At 42.0% G+C, this 17,136-nt stretch overlaps 1 protein-coding gene across 1 annotated transcript in view; it reads left to right on the top strand.

Annotated features, from left to right (window-relative positions):
- The window catches only part of PIGX (phosphatidylinositol glycan anchor biosynthesis class X), a 53,383-nt gene that overhangs the window by 16,959 nt on the left and 19,288 nt on the right, over nt 1-17,136 (top strand). Inside the window, exons 2-4 of the mRNA XM_029615166.1 lie at nt 2,382-2,445; nt 8,685-8,826; nt 12,319-12,529. Of these exons, the coding sequence (XP_029471026.1) occupies nt 2,382-2,445; nt 8,685-8,826; nt 12,319-12,529 (417 nt within the window). The remainder of the gene's footprint in view (nt 1-2,381; nt 2,446-8,684; nt 8,827-12,318; nt 12,530-17,136) is intronic.

Raw genomic sequence — 17,136 nt, 5'->3', positions numbered from 1 at the left:
ATATACCTTAGATCCGGGATAGACCGGAAGAGAAACGTTTTTAAAAACTCCGAGAAATGCCATGAACCGCTATCCTGCCATAATTGTAAGTAGGACTGTGAGTGTTCTGAGTAACTTAATGTATGAGTTTGAGTAATTTAAAATTATGTGTTGTTCTTTGACGCAGAAGTAAGCCCTTGACAAAGGACTTCGCTGTCCGAAACATGGCCTTGTGTCGGGCATTGGTACCGTTACCTGCAAACCTGTGGGCGAAGAATGTATTCAACAAAGCTAAGATAAGGCAAGTTTAAAAAGATACTACACCAATGAATGACTAATCATCAATATTGATATTTTATTATAAAGGTGGTGGTTGTCACATTTTGCAACAAAAATGTCAAAAAATATTTTGGACTGACCTATGATTATATATAACGCAGAGTAATAAAGTCAACTAGTACTATACGATGTTGCCTATTATGACGGTCAAAATCATGCGTCTAATTAAATGTTATTGATTTGTGGGAATACAGTTGTTGTTTAACAATGTAAGTTGGTGAGATCAGCGATTCCCATTGAAAAAGGTCGTTCTGAGCATAATCAATCAGTGTTATTTATAGTTGTTGCATCGAATGAAGAGCTTGATGAGACTTGTACAGTGATGGTGAACTCCAGTCCTCGAGTGGCACAGATAGGCCAGGATTTCAGGATACCCACAATGAATATGCATATGAAAGATTTGCATGCACTGCCTCCATCGTATGCAAATCTATCTCATGCATATTCATTGTGGATATCCTAAAAACTTAGCCTGTTTGAGGCACTTGAGGACTGGCGTTTGCAATCACTGCACTAGTACTATCTTTATGGGACTTTTTAATATTTAGGAGATTTTTCAATATTAAATAAAAGATGATACTTTATAAGCAATGGAAGAATTTACAAAAGGGTTTTTTCCCATGATGGCAGCTTAAAGTGGCTGAGCACCACAAGAAATATATGAGTGAAAGAGTTTGATTAGCAGTAATATAAAATCATAAAAAATATATAAATTACAAAGAAAAACTAAAAACATTTTTGAAAGGTACTAGGTGTATGATTTTGAGTTACATTGTGTGTTGGCACACCTTTAGGATCAATCTGGTGAATTGTGATTTATCTCCTTTTGGTGCTGCCACATCTCTTCTGGAGTCGCGACAGCTTTCTCAGTCACATTTTCACCAATATGCCTTTTTTTTTTGGTCCTCTTATTGCTTTGAGCAGACATCTCAATCAGAACTGGTTTCTCAGTGATTCACAACTACTTGAGATTCCCTCCCCCTATTTTATATCCGGCTTCTCAACTCACTTAGCCTAGTCATTGCAGCGACAATCTTCAACTTGGGACCATACACACGGGTTCCCAAGTCTGGCCACTAAATGTCACCATTGAGGCTACCTCTGCAGTATTCCACACTGGCTGGGTAACGGAAGTCCTGACTTGAAAATTGAGCCTAGGTCTTCCCCATGGCAGTGTACAGCACTGCCACTGAGCTACCAGGCTCACCCACCAATACATTTTGGATAGGGTGTTTAAATTTCAAATGCTGTTTTGATATCATGTTGGCTAATCAACAACCAACCTCGTTCCCTTTATTCAAGAGATCAACAACACCCAACATCCGACCCACTTATCAATTACTACTTTTTTCTTTCTCAAGTACTTATCTGAGAATACTGATTGCTGCCGCTTTTATGGGTTCGGGCAGGCGGATCAGTATTCTCAGATAAGTACTTGAGAAAGAAAAAAGAAGTAATTGATAAGTGGGTCGGACAGAGCGCCGGGGAAAATGAAGCACATACAGGTTTTATAAAAATAAAAAAGCAAAAAATGCAATAAAAAAGTATTTGAATAAAGAATTAAAAAGAATAAAGCACGGCAGCTATTGAATAGGACAGTCACAAAATGGCTGTTCTTAAGATAGTGACCGCACATGACCACATATCAAGGGGTTCCCTTGATGTTGGGTGTTGTTGATCTCTTGATATCATGATGGGACACATGGTATGAATGAGGGATGCTGCTGTTTGAGCATGATGAGAGAGGCTAAGGCTTTGCTAGAGATTTTCTTGGCTTCCAGTTAATTTCAAGTAGGTTTTTGTTTTTGTTTTTTTTTTGCTAGATAGGATCTGCTTAAGAAATATGTCATCTGCTGATTTGCTTCATCTTCTTCATGGCAGAATTTAATTTTTCCATGAGTAGAAGGCCTTGCTGCCTTAACTGGGAAATAAAGAAAATGGTGTTTAGAAACTATGGCCATTACACTGAAATGCACTTAGAAATGCACAGTTGAAAAATCACTCAACTCCATTGAAAACTACTCTCTTATTAGAATATTGTGTGTTTTGTTTTTTAAATTTAGGTGGTGAGGCTGCATGTCCAGAGGTCACTCTGACGCGAGAGGTTCTCAATGATGGATTTCATAGGTATGCAATTCCACTGCATGACTTCCAGGCTTCCTTTCCCCTGGTTCTTGGCCCCAATATATCAGGCACGAGACTCGGAGATATTTTAGAAATTTAGTGAAATGTTTATAGGAAATAAATGATTGCCAATCACAGTATGTGTGTTTGGGAAGGAGGAATGCATAAGATCCATCTTACAGGGCTTATATACATTTTTTTCTAGTTACCTTTGCCAAGTATTGATCATTTCTAAATATGTCACTCTGGCCTGGCTTCCTTTCCCTAGACCACCTGCACCCAAACATTTATTCTCTTTCTTTCATGTCCAAATGTTTGTTCTCCTTCTCTACTAACTTCCCAAGGAAGACATCGATCATCTCTTATCAATGTCTGCACTTTCCTTTGTAGTTGGTTTCCACACAGACTATTCCCATGTCCTTATTTATTTATTTTATTTTTAATTTTTATATACCGAGGTTCTTATAGAGACTATAAATCACTCCGGTTTACATATAACGATAAACTGCCCAACATAGATAAGGGGGCTTTACATAGAACAGTGGTACATATAGAACATTATAACTGGATGACAATTTAACATAATGATAATAAATAATATAGAATAGTTTTACTGGTAATTAATAAAATTATGTAATATAAACTTCACTTTCTGCTGACTTAGCCAATGTCCTGCAGCTGCATATACTGTCACATATTAGCACATAAGCTTAATAGGACACAGAATGAGAAATGCATCCGGGGTGACGCTCTACCTGCTGGGGTAGACGGAGCAAAGGTTGCCCACCTTTCTGTTGAACACTGTCGCGAAGAGGTCCATGCAGTGCATGCCCCACTCTTGGAACAATTCGTTCACAACCCCCTCGTGCAGAGCCCACTCGGGATGAAAAATTCTGCTCAGTTTGTCTGCCCAGGTGTTGGCCACACTGGGGATGTATGTGGCCTGCAGGGAAACCGATTGCTTCTCTGCCCACTCTAGGATCTCCACGGCTTCCTGGCATAGGCTCAAGGAACTGGACCCTCCTTCTTTGTTGATGTAGAACATGGCCACTTGGTGGTTGTCCATGTGGATCATGACTACCTTGCCATGAAGGAGGTGGCGAAACCTGCAGAGGGCTTTCCTTACTGCCCGCAGTTCCAGGAAATTGATTTGCTGAGACCGCTCCCATGATGACCAGAGACCTTGTGTCTGCAGTGGCCGAGGTGTGCTCCCCAACCCCTGGTGGAGACGTCCATGGTAAGAATGATTTGATGGGCTGGAGGGTGGAATGATACCCCTGTCACAAGGGTGGCTGGGGCCAGCCACCAGCTTAACTCCTTCTGCATAGAGGGAGTGCAGATGGATGAATTGAATCCATTGCTGCTTGAGGCTCCATTGCAGATGTCACATATGCAGGCGAGGGTGTAGAAGAACAAATAGGGCCGCTGCCATGTGACCTAACAGCATCAGGATCCAATGGGCAGAAGGGCGCCTGCAGCTCATGAGCTGTGTTGCTAAGATTTGTAGCGGCTCGGCCGAACGGTAGAAACGCTTTCCCCACCGTAGTGACTATCAGCGCTCCAATGAATTTGGAGCACCTGCGTGGCTGGAGGTTTGATTTCTCATAGTTGATGAGGAACTCCAGCTTCCCCAGACATTGGATTGTCGAGACCAGGTCTCATTGCAATTGGGTGGTATTTGGTGCAACTATTAGCCAATCGTCCAGGTATGGAAACAACTGAGTGCCCTGTTTCCTCAAGTGGGCCAGCTCTACTGCCAGACACTTCGTAAAAACTCTGGGTGCGGACGAAAGTCTGAAGAGGAGGACTTTGTACTGGTAATGACAGGGATTTACTTGAAAACAGAGGTAACTCCAGGATTCAGGGTGCATCGGAATGTGGGAGTAAGCATTCTTGAGGTCCAGCGAGCACATCCAATCGTTGGGCTGCAGAAAAGGCATGGAAGCAAAGAATTCATATCCCCCCTCAGCCGTCTCTTCTCCAAGCTGAACAGCCCTAACCTCTTCAGCCTTTCCTCATAGGGGAGCTGTTCCATCCCCTTTATCATTTTGGTTGCTCTTCTCTGGACCTTCTCCATCGCAACTATATCTTTTTTGAGATGCGGTGACCAGAATTGCACACAGTATTCAAGGTGTGGTCTCATCATGGAGCGATAACAGAAGCATTATGACACCTTCCATTTTATTGGCATTCCCATCCTAATAATTCCTAAAATTGTTTGCTTTTTTGATTGCCACAGCACATTGAGCCGACAATTTCAATGTATTATCCACTATGATGCCTAGATCTCTTTCCTGGATGGTAACTCCTAAGACAGAACCTAAAATTGTGTAACTATAGCAAGGGTTATTTTTCCCTATATTCCTCACTTTCCACTTGTCCATGTTAAATTTCAACTACCATTTGGAAGCCCAATTTTCCAGTCTCGCATGGTCCTCCCACAATTCATCACAATCTTCTTGAGATTTAACTAATCTGCATAATTTTGTGTCATCCGCAAATTTGATCACCTAACTCGTCGTACCCTTTCCAGATCATTTATAAATATATTAAAAAGCACAGGTCCAAGTACAGATCCCTGAGGCACGCCATTGTTTATTTTTTCCCACTGTAAAAATTGACCATTTAATCCTAATCTCTGTTTCTTGTCTTTTAACCAGTTTGCAATCCACAAAAGGGCATTACCTCCTATCCCATGACTTTTTAGTTTTTTTAGAAAATCCAAATACACCACATCTACTGGTTCTACTTTGTTCATGTATTTATTCATCCCTTCAAAAAAGTGTAGGAGATTTGTGAGGCAAGACTTCCCTTGGGTAAATCTATGTTGGCTGTGTCCAATCAAACCATGTCTATCTAAATGTTTTGTGATTTTATTCTTTATAACAGTTTCCATGATTTTTCTCGGCACTGAAGTCAGGCTTACCGGTCTATAGTTTCCTGGATCACCCCTGGATCCCTTTTTAAATATAGGGATTACATTGGCCATCTTCCAATCTTCAGGCACATTGAATGATTTTAATGATAGGTTACAACTTAATTGAAGTAGGTCTGAAATTTCATTTTTTAGTTTTTTCAGAATCTTGGGGTGTATACTATCCGGTCCAAGTGATTTACTACTCTTCAGTTTGTTAATCAAGCCTATCACATATTCCAGGTTCACCATGATTTGGTTCAGTTCATCTGAATCATCACCCATGAAAACCTTCTCCAGAATGGGTATCTCTCCAACATCCTCTTCAGTAAACACCGAAGCAAAGAAATCATTTAATCTTTCCGTGATGGCCTTAACTTCTCTAAGTGCCCCTTTAACCCCTCGATCAGCTAACTGTCCAATCAAACATTTCTGCAATCAAACATTTCCACTTTTTTTTTTGCTTTTTTTAAACCAACCAAATGCTTCAAATTAACCAATCAGAAAAGGCTACAGAGAAGGAAACCATCCAATCACAATTGTCCAAAACAGAATCTCAGCATCCAACCATTCTTACTATAACTGCTCTGCAGAACTAGTTCCATACTACAACCATTCTTACTATTACTGCTCTGCAGAACTAGTTTCATACTACAACCATTCTTACTATTACTGCTCTTCGGGACTGGCTCCATACTATGAATTAACTAAGCGAAAGGTTCCCCAAAATGTGAGCAGTCCAATCATAACTTATCATACTGAAGAATAGACTTATATACCCATTAACACACTACAAAATAAAATATAAAGAGAATATATTTCACCCTTCTCTTATCGGTTAGACTGCAGAGTTAGCAAACTGATGTAGGAGCTGCTAGGAATTAGCAGTCTGTTAGGGTTTGCTCCTCCCAAGGGGAGGAGTTAGCAATCCTGTTGAGCTTTGCTCCCCCAGAGGGGAGGAGCTAGCAATCTGTTAGCGACTCTGCTAGGGTTAGCAATCTGTTAGCAAACTGTTATGGAGTTGCTCCCCAGAGGGGAGAGGTCAGCAACCATATAAGATCTGTTCTTCCATAGAGGAGGAGTTAGTATCTGTTATGGATCTCCGCACATAGTGTAAACCTGATATACGAGAGTTCCCCAGAAGGGAGGTGTTGGCCATCTCTATGGTTCCTGCAAGAAGTAGCAATTGGTTATGATACAGTTCCTGAGGAAGGAGATGTTAGCAACAGTTGAGGGTTAGACTGCAAGGTAGCAGTTTGTTGTACTCAGCTCTTGAAGTGTGAGAGATGAACACTCTAATGTAGAATGGTGAATCCTTGGGCCGATGGCAGATGACAGCGCCCTCAGGAGGATATCATGAGAGGGACCACCGACTAGGCTGGAGTATGGAGACAGACACAGACAGTTCTTTATTAGACAGGTAGTAGAACCACCAGAGGTGGCAGTAGTGAGCTGATGTGCCCGGCAGGGCTGAAGTCCCTCAGATCCTGGAACTGCTATCTCCGGGTTTGCTGAGCTGTAGAGACAGACTCATAGATAGTGAGTAGACAGGATATGCTGGATATATAACCAGAAGTAGATGATACACTCTCATAGATTAATAAGAAGGCTCAGTAGCTGGAGAGAGTTAGGCCCTCGAGGAGCGAGTTCCTGGTTCCAGGGACAGCTCTGTGATGGTAACTCAGTTATCTAGCTCTGTAATGGTTTCTAGGCAATAGAGAATAGTTAGTACATTCAGGAACAGGAGCCTCTAGGCGAGTACTGGTTCCTATATACAAACTGAAATAAGAACTCACAATATCTGTATATGAAATAGCTTCTGAAATAGAAGAGAATCTTCAGAGTTCTAGGAACATGGGCCCTCGAGGAGCGAGCACCGGTTCCTATCTGCAGTTTGTAATAATAACTCACGATCTCCGTACCTGCGATAGCGTCTTAGACAGAAGAGAATCTTCAGAGTTCTAGGAACAATGGCCCTCGAGGAGCGAGTACCGGTTCCTATATGCAACTGGAATAGAAACAATGTTCACATCTGCGATCGCTTCCAGGCAATAGGGAGTCTTCTGAGCGTTCAGGGACATAGGCCCTCGAGGAGCGAGTACCGGATCCCGTCTTAGCAATCTGAAAACAAGAAGAGAGAGCGGGGCCCCCGAGGAGTGGGTACCCCTGGTAAGTTCGAGGAGGCAGAGCAGCGGAGAATGAAGTGGGTTGAGATGATCCCCGCAATCAATCCCTTGCAAGCTCAATTCGTAAGCGTAAGCAAAGACCTTTTATGTTGGAAGCAGATGACATCACTACGGGGGGATGCCCCCGAGGTTCGCGCCCTTGCTGGTACAAACTTTGGAGCACGCACACACGCCCTACGTCATCAGGAACATGGCGGATCCGCAGCGTCAGGCCAGCCCGGGGACTCCGGGAAGAAACGGTGAGGAGAAGCCGCGGCAGCAACTGTCCATCAGACTCGAAGGGAGTCCCTTCAGAGGTAGAGAGGGTGGAGCGAGGGCAAGAGCAGGCACGAACGCAACATCTAAGCTGGAAAGGGAAACTCCTTACCCATGAAAAAATCTAGAATGTTTTTTGTTTGAATTTACGTTCTGCTTTTCAGTTGACAGGGATAAATTGGAATCTTTTAGCTCAGGTGAGTTTATAATTATAGGCACTTGGCCTACTTTTCTTATTAATGGAACCTCTTTTAGGATGCCCTAACTCTAATGATTCATCAGTATCCTCTGAACTATGTGCTGCTCAGCGATTGTCAATCACAACCAGAGGCCCTATAACAGATACCTTTTCATCCAAAATTTATTAAATATATTTTAACACATAATCAACCTCCTCTAATACATAGGAACTCCTATCTAGACAATATATACATTAAAACATAACCAATCATTCATTACCCTGCATACTCACTACCCATACATACTCAAATCATCCATACACCACATAAAATCACCCAACATGATCATTAAATGTTGGGTGATTTTGGGTGATTTTATGTGGTGTATGGATGATTTGAGTATGTATGGGTAGTGAGTATGCAGGGTAATGAATGATTGGTTATGTTTTAATGTATATATTGTCTAGATAGGAGTTCCTATGTATTAGAGGAGGTTGATTATGTGTTAAAATATATTTAATAAATTTTGGATGAAAAGGTATCTGTTATAGGGCCTCTCGTTGTGATTGACATATGATACAGACAGAGGCATTGCACTTTTAGTGTTTACCTGCTCAGCGATTGTCAGCTTTCCCCTTTTTTCTAGTTTAAAAGCTGCTCTATCTGTTTCTGTGAATCTTATTTTTATATATTGTATTATGATTGTAGAGACCTTATTTCTAAGATGGAACTTGGTGCCATTATTGAGCACACAGCTGACTGCAGGGTGATGATTAAGGAGCGTCTTCCAAGTGGACTGTATGTGGACCCCTATCAGTTGGCATCAATGCAGCAGCACAATGTAACTGAGGTACGACTACTCAAAATGAAAGCCAGCTTGGGTTCCTTTTAAGTAGCTTTCTAAAAAGAGTGCTGTTTGACCCTGTAGCTTTATACAGAGGTACGAGAGAGTTGCAAGCACAGTAGTTTATGATATATTGTGCTAGGAGTGCTAAAGCTATGCAGAAAATGTCTGTTTTATATTTAGCTACAAGTTGATTCAGTGTAGAGGACCATCCATGTTTTCCTATTGATCATCCCTCCATAAATTGTAGTGTACTCACTAACAGTTGAATTTTGGGGAATTATTTTCTCGTTAAGTGCTTGTTTGAGAGGAGGACAAATGTCCAAAAAATCATGGAGAAAGTATGCAACTGACCTGCAGAGGTGATCCATTGTGGGGGTAAGAGTACAAAATAGCAGAGCACATAAGGATGGAAAAGAAATTAGGGAAGCTAACAAAATCAGTAGCACAGTAATAATGGGTGATTTCAATTACCCCAGTTTTGACTGGGTGAATGTTACATCAAGATATTCTAGAAAAATAAAGTTCCTAGATGAAACAAATGACTGCATCATGGAGCAGCTGGTTCAAGAACCAACAAGAGGGGAAACTATTCTAGACTTAGTCCTTACTGAAACACAGGATTTGGTGCAAGAGGTAACAGTGTTGGAGCCGCTTGGCAATAGTGATCACAACTTGATCAAATTTGACTTAGTAGCTTGCGCTCCCTCCAGTTATTATGACAGCATTAACTTTCAAAAAGGTGACTATGAGAAAATGAGAAAAAACTGAAAGGAACAACTGCAAAGGTTAAGAGTTTACCTTAGGCATGGATGTTTAAAAATACCTTCTTGGTAGTCCAGAACAGATGTATTCCATGCATTAGAAAAGGTGGGAAGAAAGTTAATGACTACCGGCATGGTTGAAAGGTGAGGTGAGAGAGGCTATAAAATCTAAAAGAAATCTTTCAAGAAATGGAAAAAGGATCCAAATGAACAAAAATGGAAACTGCATAAGCACTGGTAAGTCAGATGCAAAGTATAGATAAGGCAAAGAGAGAATTTGAAAAGAAGCTTGCCGTGGAACCAAAAACTCATAAAAACTTTTTCAGGTACATTTGAAGAGGAAGTCAGTTGGACCATTAGATGATCAAGGAGTAAAAGGAGCACTTGGGGTGACAAAGCCATAGGAGAGAGACTAAATGAATTCTTTGCTTCAGTATTCACTGAGGAAAATGTAAGATACATACCCATGCCAGAAATAATATTCAAAGGTTATGATTCAGAAGAACTGAAACAAATCTCGGTGAACCTGGAAGATGTACTAGGGTAAATTTACAAACTAAAGAGTAGCAAATCACCTGGATCAGATGGTATACATCCCAGAGTGCTGAAAGACTCCACGAATGACCTCTGGACCAAGGAGTGGTGAACTCGATCTTCCGCCTGGAGGAAGCTTGGAGGTATATTTATTCTTTAATTCTGTTCCCTGTATAGGTCACACAGTAATCTGGCATTGGATGCTTTCGTTCACCATTGGGGCGAGGGCCTTCTGTACGGATATCCTCCAATTCCACTGGTGTCAAAGACTTTGTCGAAGCTTCATGAAGATAAAGGGACTATAATCCTCATAGCCCCTCATTGGGCGAGACAGATCTGGTTTCCACTCCTTTGGGGCATGTCCATTAGGAAACTCATTAGATTGGGGACTTCCCTGGATCTCATCATGTCAGGTTGCAGCATCCCAACCTCCAGTCCCTGTCACTCACAGTCTGGATGTTGAGTGGCTGATCCTACAACCATTCAATCTATCGGAAGGTGCCTCTTAGGTCCTGGTGACTTCCAGAAAGCCTTCCACTAGAATATCCTGTGCATTGAAGTGGAGGGGGTTTTCATTGTGATGTGAACAATAGGCCCTAGATCCCTTCTCTTGTTCCACATAAAAGCTACTTAACTATCTTCTACACCTCTCAGAGACTGGTCTGAAGACCAACTCGGGGTTCACCTGAATGTTGATTGATACATACCAACATGGTGTAGAAGGTAGACCTATCTCTGTACAGCTTATAGTTTGATTTATGCGAGGGTTGCCTCATTTGAAGCCTCCTCTCCTGCAGTGTCCTGGGACCTAAATTTGGTTTTGGCCCAGCTGATGAAAGTTCCCTTTGACTTGCTGGACTCCTATGACCTGATGTACCTGACCTGAAAGGTCATATTTTTGGTGGTGGTCATTTCACCTCGCAGGGTCAACGAGCTCCAGGCCTTAGTGATTTATCCACCTTATATGAAGTTTTTCCATGACAGGATGGTCTTATGCATGCACCTTAATTTCCTACCTAACTTCCTTCTTAACCAGCCCATTATCCTGCCATCATATTTTCCCAGGCCCCTCTTGCACCAAGGCAAACAAGCCCTGCACAGTTTGGATACAAAAGAGCCTTAGCCTTCTATCTGGAGTGGACGGAAACCATAGACAGTCCACCCAATGTTTTGTTTCTCTTCATCAGAACTGGTTGAGGATCTCCATTGCCAAGCAGACGCTTTCCAATTGGGTAGCAGACTGCATCTCCTAGGTGGGTTTGCATCTTGGGGGCCACTCTGTTAGAGCCATGGAAGCATCAATAGCCCACTTCCGAGCAGTCCACTTGGAGGAAATCTGCAGAGCTGCAACATGGAGTTCTCTCCACACATTCATGTGACATTACTGTCTGGATAGAGATGGCCACAACTGCAGATTTGGCTAATCTGTTCTTTGGAATCTATTTGAGGTATAGAACCCAACTCTATTCCTGTCTAGGGCCCATTCTTTCTTTTCAGGCTTCTTCCTCCTTGTTACCAACAAAATTGTGCCCATTGGCACTTATTTTGGTATTTTGTTGATTCTCTTTTTGTGTTGGGGGGGCAACCTGTAGCTAGGGATTCACCCATGTGTGAGGACTGCCATCCTGCTAGTCCTCACGAAACCTGCCCACCACCCCACAGAATTGGGGTTCACTTCATGGGTATTGTTCTTAATTAAATTTCATTCCTCAATTCTGTTATAAGACTGAGGGAATCCAGTGTGGATGCTTTGTATAATTTCATGCTGGGCATGCTCAGAGAGGCTCAGTGAAAGTTCTAGAAACTTTTGACATAAGTTTTCCGTGCCGGGCTCCATCCAATGATGTCACCCATGTGTGAGGACTGGCATCCTGCTGTCCTCAGAGAATACCTGTTACACGTAAGCAACTCTGCTTTATGTGGGTAAACATGTTTCCCTACATGAGAACGTTTGAAAATTGCTCCCCTCAACGTATACAGGTTTATAGCTCAATTCCTGAAAATCGCTAGCAGCATGCTAAAAGTCTTTGTCCCACTACTTACTTCCATTGTAAAGACATTGTAGACTACATTGTATGTTGTACGCCTTCTAGGTTAGAAATTGCACATTTTCACTGGCACGTCTATAGTTTGCTTTGCCAAGAATGCATGCTGTATTTGCAGCTATTCTCATCAGCATGATTTTGTTTTGCCTTTTCAGGTTTTGATTCTGGATTCTATAGATGTGGAAGCTCCAGAGTATTTGTCCATGGAGCACACGCTTTTTGTCTATGCTAAACCTGACCCCAAGTGTGCTGGATGCTTTAGTGCCGTAGTACCCATACATATCAGGTATCACCAGCCATCAGAGGAACGTGAAGAAGCCTTGGTGATTTTGCCAAGTCCCCAGCTGTTAGTCCGCTGCAAAACAGGTGAGTGCTGTTCTCCAAATCCTATCTTTCCTGAGGATTGCTGACTGCAGAATGTAAAGTAAGCTGCTCCCCATTATAACATAACCTTGTCAGAGCAGCAATTTTTTTAATGGCTTATCATAGTAACAATAATGACAGCAGAAAAGGACCAAATGGTCCATCCAGTTTACCTAGCAAGCTTCTTATATCTGCCATGCTGTGCAGGTTACCCAATGTTTCTCTTAAGGGTAGCAACTGCTGCTCCATGCAGTTTATCCCCCAAGCTTTATGATAAATCATTAAAAAAAAATTCTGCTGGAAACATTTTTACTGGGTGATGAGCCTTATTGCAAATTCAGACAGAGCTGCTTGATGTGCTTTGCTTATGAACTTGGCCATAGAAGCTGCCCTGTGCTTTTTTCTTATTTCTGTGTATCTGTTCCCCAGACCATAAAAGTTGGGGTCCTTGTTGGTTGTTATCTAAATCCAATTCCTCTTTTCCCGCTACCGTCGAAGCAGAGAGCAATGTTGCAGTTGCATCAAAAGCACCAAGGCTAATTGTTTAAGGATAGTAAACCCCATGCCTTCTGTTAAGGGAAGTAGCTGCCGTTCCATGCAGGTTACCCCCCTGCACCCTTTTCTTCATTTCCAATCTCCAGCCTTTAGGGATCCACAGTGTTTATTCCATGTCCCTTTGAATTCATCTTTTATTCTCCTTTGCAGCCACAGTTAACTCTAGTTAGTCTTAATGCCAGTGTATTCCATCATATAGCAAGCTTTGCTGGCTACTAGCAGCAGGAAATAGGCATTTTGTGGCCCTAACCAGAAGAGTTCAAGCACTAGAACCAAAATATTGTACAATATTTCATTTTTCCCCTCCTTTGTCTTTGTTAGAATGATCTAGCCTTTTAAAAATAACCTGTGTATGCTTTTCCTCTCCTACTTGCTTTTTATAGCTGCAACAGATATTACTTAATCTGTGGTGACCAAGAGTGTAGAGAATTTTCTCTGAGATTGTAGGACTCTTCCGTGGTCATTAGTCGGCACTCTGAGAGATACTGGTTGCTTTCTTCTACCATCATTTTATGGTTTGTTAGTAAAGAGTTCACAAGAAAATACATGCATTTGAAAAGTGCTGTTTTAAAAGAATTCTAAAGATTAGCTGGATTTGCATGATCTGAAATGAGTGTATGAGATGATGATGGGACGTGGAAGAATTCTGGCCAAAAGGAAAATTAAGATTTGCTAGTCAGGCACTTAAAAACTGTAATGGCAAATGAGCTAATCTAGTACTGGAGGCATGACGGGGGCAAATGTGATAAAGGACAGCAGCCAGCGTTTTGGAGCAATGACCTTAAACAATGGTCAAGATCTGAAAACATGGACAAAATGGGAAAGTTGAGCAAAGAGAGAATTGGCACACCACGGTTGACAACCTTCATATTGAAGAAGGGCACCCCTGATGATGATGAGGATAATGGATATTCTGAAACCCAGATGTGCTTGTGGTCTTCTAAGACTGGAGATGAGAACTCCTGCATAACACTCCCAGCTGGCCCAGTGTTGGGAAGATCAAAACCATTTCTGGAGATGAGCAGTGAATGTTAGAAGTCAGTGCTGTTATGAAGGAGTTACATTGAATTGTAATTAGTGTGGAAGTCACGCTTTTCTGAAGAAGTGACCACAAAAGGCTCATTTGGGTATAAAGCAAATTTGTTTTCTATAGATAGGATAAATTAACCATTATATGTGGGTGGTGGCACCGAACAGACCGCTCTCTCAACTAGTAGAGCTTTTATGTGGGGATTCATGCATGGGTGAACCTCCTTGGCTGATTTTAAAGTTACTCTAGCCAGAGAGGTGGGCAGATATCCTATGGATACTTCTTCTTGCTATCTATGGAAAATATGGTAAGAAAACTTGCTTTTTCCATCTCGTAAGTAGGCTGAATTAACCAATACAATTGGGGAGTTCCATTCTGAGGATTGTAGCAGACTTTACTGAGGAAGCGACTCTGACCTCATCATGGAGAGTGGACTACTAGGTGGACAGGCTATGCAAAAACTGCTTATCTTCATTACTGTCACTCTGCAAGAGATTGTCCATGCAGCAATGGGCTGCGCAGGTGTGAGCTGACAACCACGTTGCACCTTTTACAGATGTCGTGGTAGTGCTCATGAAAGAGCTACTGAAACAACCCTGGCTCTTACTTATTTATTGTATTTAAAACATTTATATACTGCTTATAGCACAGTTCTAGATGGCTTGAAGGAATCTACAAATTGTAAACCTGCTAGAGTGTAGCAGAATGCAGTGCAATTTGCAGTCAGTTGGATAAAGTGTGTTGTCTATGCGGTTTGAAGCAGATAAAGAGCTGAGTTGTATGATGATGCTCAGGTCTTCTTTTCTAGTAAACCAGTTTCCATTGACAGCCCAAGGTATAAACTGCTTTTTCACCTTCATGAATGTGTGGCCTCGGGAAGAAGGTAGACGAGAATGGATTTGCTAAAAAAAAAAAAAAGTTATCAAGCTAGAATTTAGCTTGAAAAGTCCCCCACAGCATTTTACTGGGTCGAGTAATGAATGACCGATTTATTTTTTATATTTCCAAAGATGTTTTATTTGTACACTGCTTTGATAGATTAATGAAAAGCGGTATATTCAACTAATTTAATTCAGCTCCTCCAATGCTGTTTCCCCCAACATTCAACTCCATCCTTTGCTCCTCTTCCTCGACTCTCCATCCCTTTTCATAAGAACGGTCATACTGGGTTAGATCAAGGGTCAATCAAGCTCAGCTTCCTGTTTCCAGCAGTGGCCAATCCAGCTCGCAAGTACCTGGCAAGATCCTAAATAGTAAGTAGATTCCATGTTGATTATGCCCAGGGATAAGCAGTGGCTTTCCTTTTCATATCACTGTCTCCCCACTCAAGCATTCACTCCCAGCTGCACCACTCATCTCTCAAGAATTCCCACCCCTCACTTCCTTAAGATTCTACACTTCCCGCACTGCCCTTCCAATCATTCACCCCCCCCCCCTCCCATCATCTCCTTTCAGCAATACTCTCCTTGCCTCGCTACAAATTATTCTGACCTGACTGAAGCTTTGGGTGACTGTCTCATCCCCTCTGCTGTCAAGTCTTGGGAGCACGGTGACTTATTGGGCCTGTAGCAATGTTCACTCCCACCCCTCGCTTCCAGACAGCAGAATAAAGAAGAGCCCACTACTTCAAGAGCAGGTGGATAGGATAGGGAGAAATGGCACAGATTGGGGGTTTTTTTTGCTGTCCTGTGAGCTTCAATCTTGATCCCTGCTCTCTTATCTTCTGCTGCTGCTTGCAAAAGGAAGGGAGGGTTGAGTTAGAGATAAGCCCCTGGCCCCTGCTCTAGACCCCATATTCTGTTTCCATGGCAGCCAGCGGCACTGCAGGAATAGGAAGGCAGGGGCTGGAGCAAGAAATGGAATGGTTCTTCTCTATGTGTGCATTTCCTGCTCTCTTCCCTCCCCTCCTGTCCATTGCAGTGCTGCTCGTTGTCATGGGGACAGGAGAGCAAGAGGCACACATTTTGTACATGAAAGAGCCACATGCACTTCTGAGCAACAGGTTGGCCATCCCTGCTGTAGGCACTTAGAAACCAGATTTAAGTTTGAGTAAAAGTAGGGCAAAAAATATACAAAAAATCAATTTGCTTGCACAATTCTGAAATGGCATATCTTTTATCAATTATTTAATTTCTTGCATCTTTTGGAAAGGAAAAAAATTCCACAAAATGTAATTTTGCAAGCAAAAGCTTTTACCAGATTCTTAAATGTAGCACTTCTGGACAAATGCACTGCATTATATTTTGCAGAACTTTGTGCTTCCATATTTCCTCTTAAAGATTTTTCCTTTAGTGAAGTTGCTGGAGATCCCTGGGCAAAAGATAAGCTGTTTCAAGACTGGCAGCATCTTGTCTTGCAGACCTTTTGCATTTATTTTGCTTTACCTTTGCCTGAAATGTAAATGGCAGTGTACATTTGATGAAAGTTTCAATATAATTGGTTGATGAGGCTACTTCATTATGTCACACACACATGCAAGCTGTACTCATAACTGGTATGATATCACAATTTTTTAAAGCAGAAAGATACCTTTTAATAAATTGTACTTGCTTTACCTGAACCTCAAGCTAATTCCTTTGCCTTTAGCTGTGAGCCATAGTTGTCATGCTGTGTTCAATAACCCAGAAAAGCACATCCTCTTTCTTAGTAACATATTAGAAAGCATACAGCAAAGCAAGTTCTGGCAGGCTCTGACACACACAGCTCAGCAGTATTTAAAAAACATCCCTGCAAGTTCTAGCAATCTTTCTGACAGGAAACTCTTGCTGAAACTTGTAGATGAAATGTTAAAAATGTCTTTATTTTTTATTCTTTAATTCCATTCTCTAGAACACCTCTTACTTTTTAGCTGCCTCTACCTCTACCACATTGCCTTAGCCAGCTTCCCTCTGCACAGAACTGCAGGGACCAGCAGGTCTCACAAGAGTACCAGGTCCTGGGTGGTTTCAGTTTCAGAGGAGAGCCAGCAGAGGGGAAAGCAGCACCAATAACAGATGAGCACTGTTCTCTGACATCCTGCAGGCCA

The sequence above is a fragment of the Rhinatrema bivittatum genome, chromosome 9 (assembly GCF_901001135.1).
Source record: "Rhinatrema bivittatum chromosome 9, aRhiBiv1.1, whole genome shotgun sequence".
Taxonomy (NCBI): domain Eukaryota; kingdom Metazoa; phylum Chordata; class Amphibia; order Gymnophiona; family Rhinatrematidae; genus Rhinatrema; species Rhinatrema bivittatum.
Note: the sequence above shows the minus strand (reverse complement) of the source record. Positions and strands in the feature narration are given on the sequence as shown.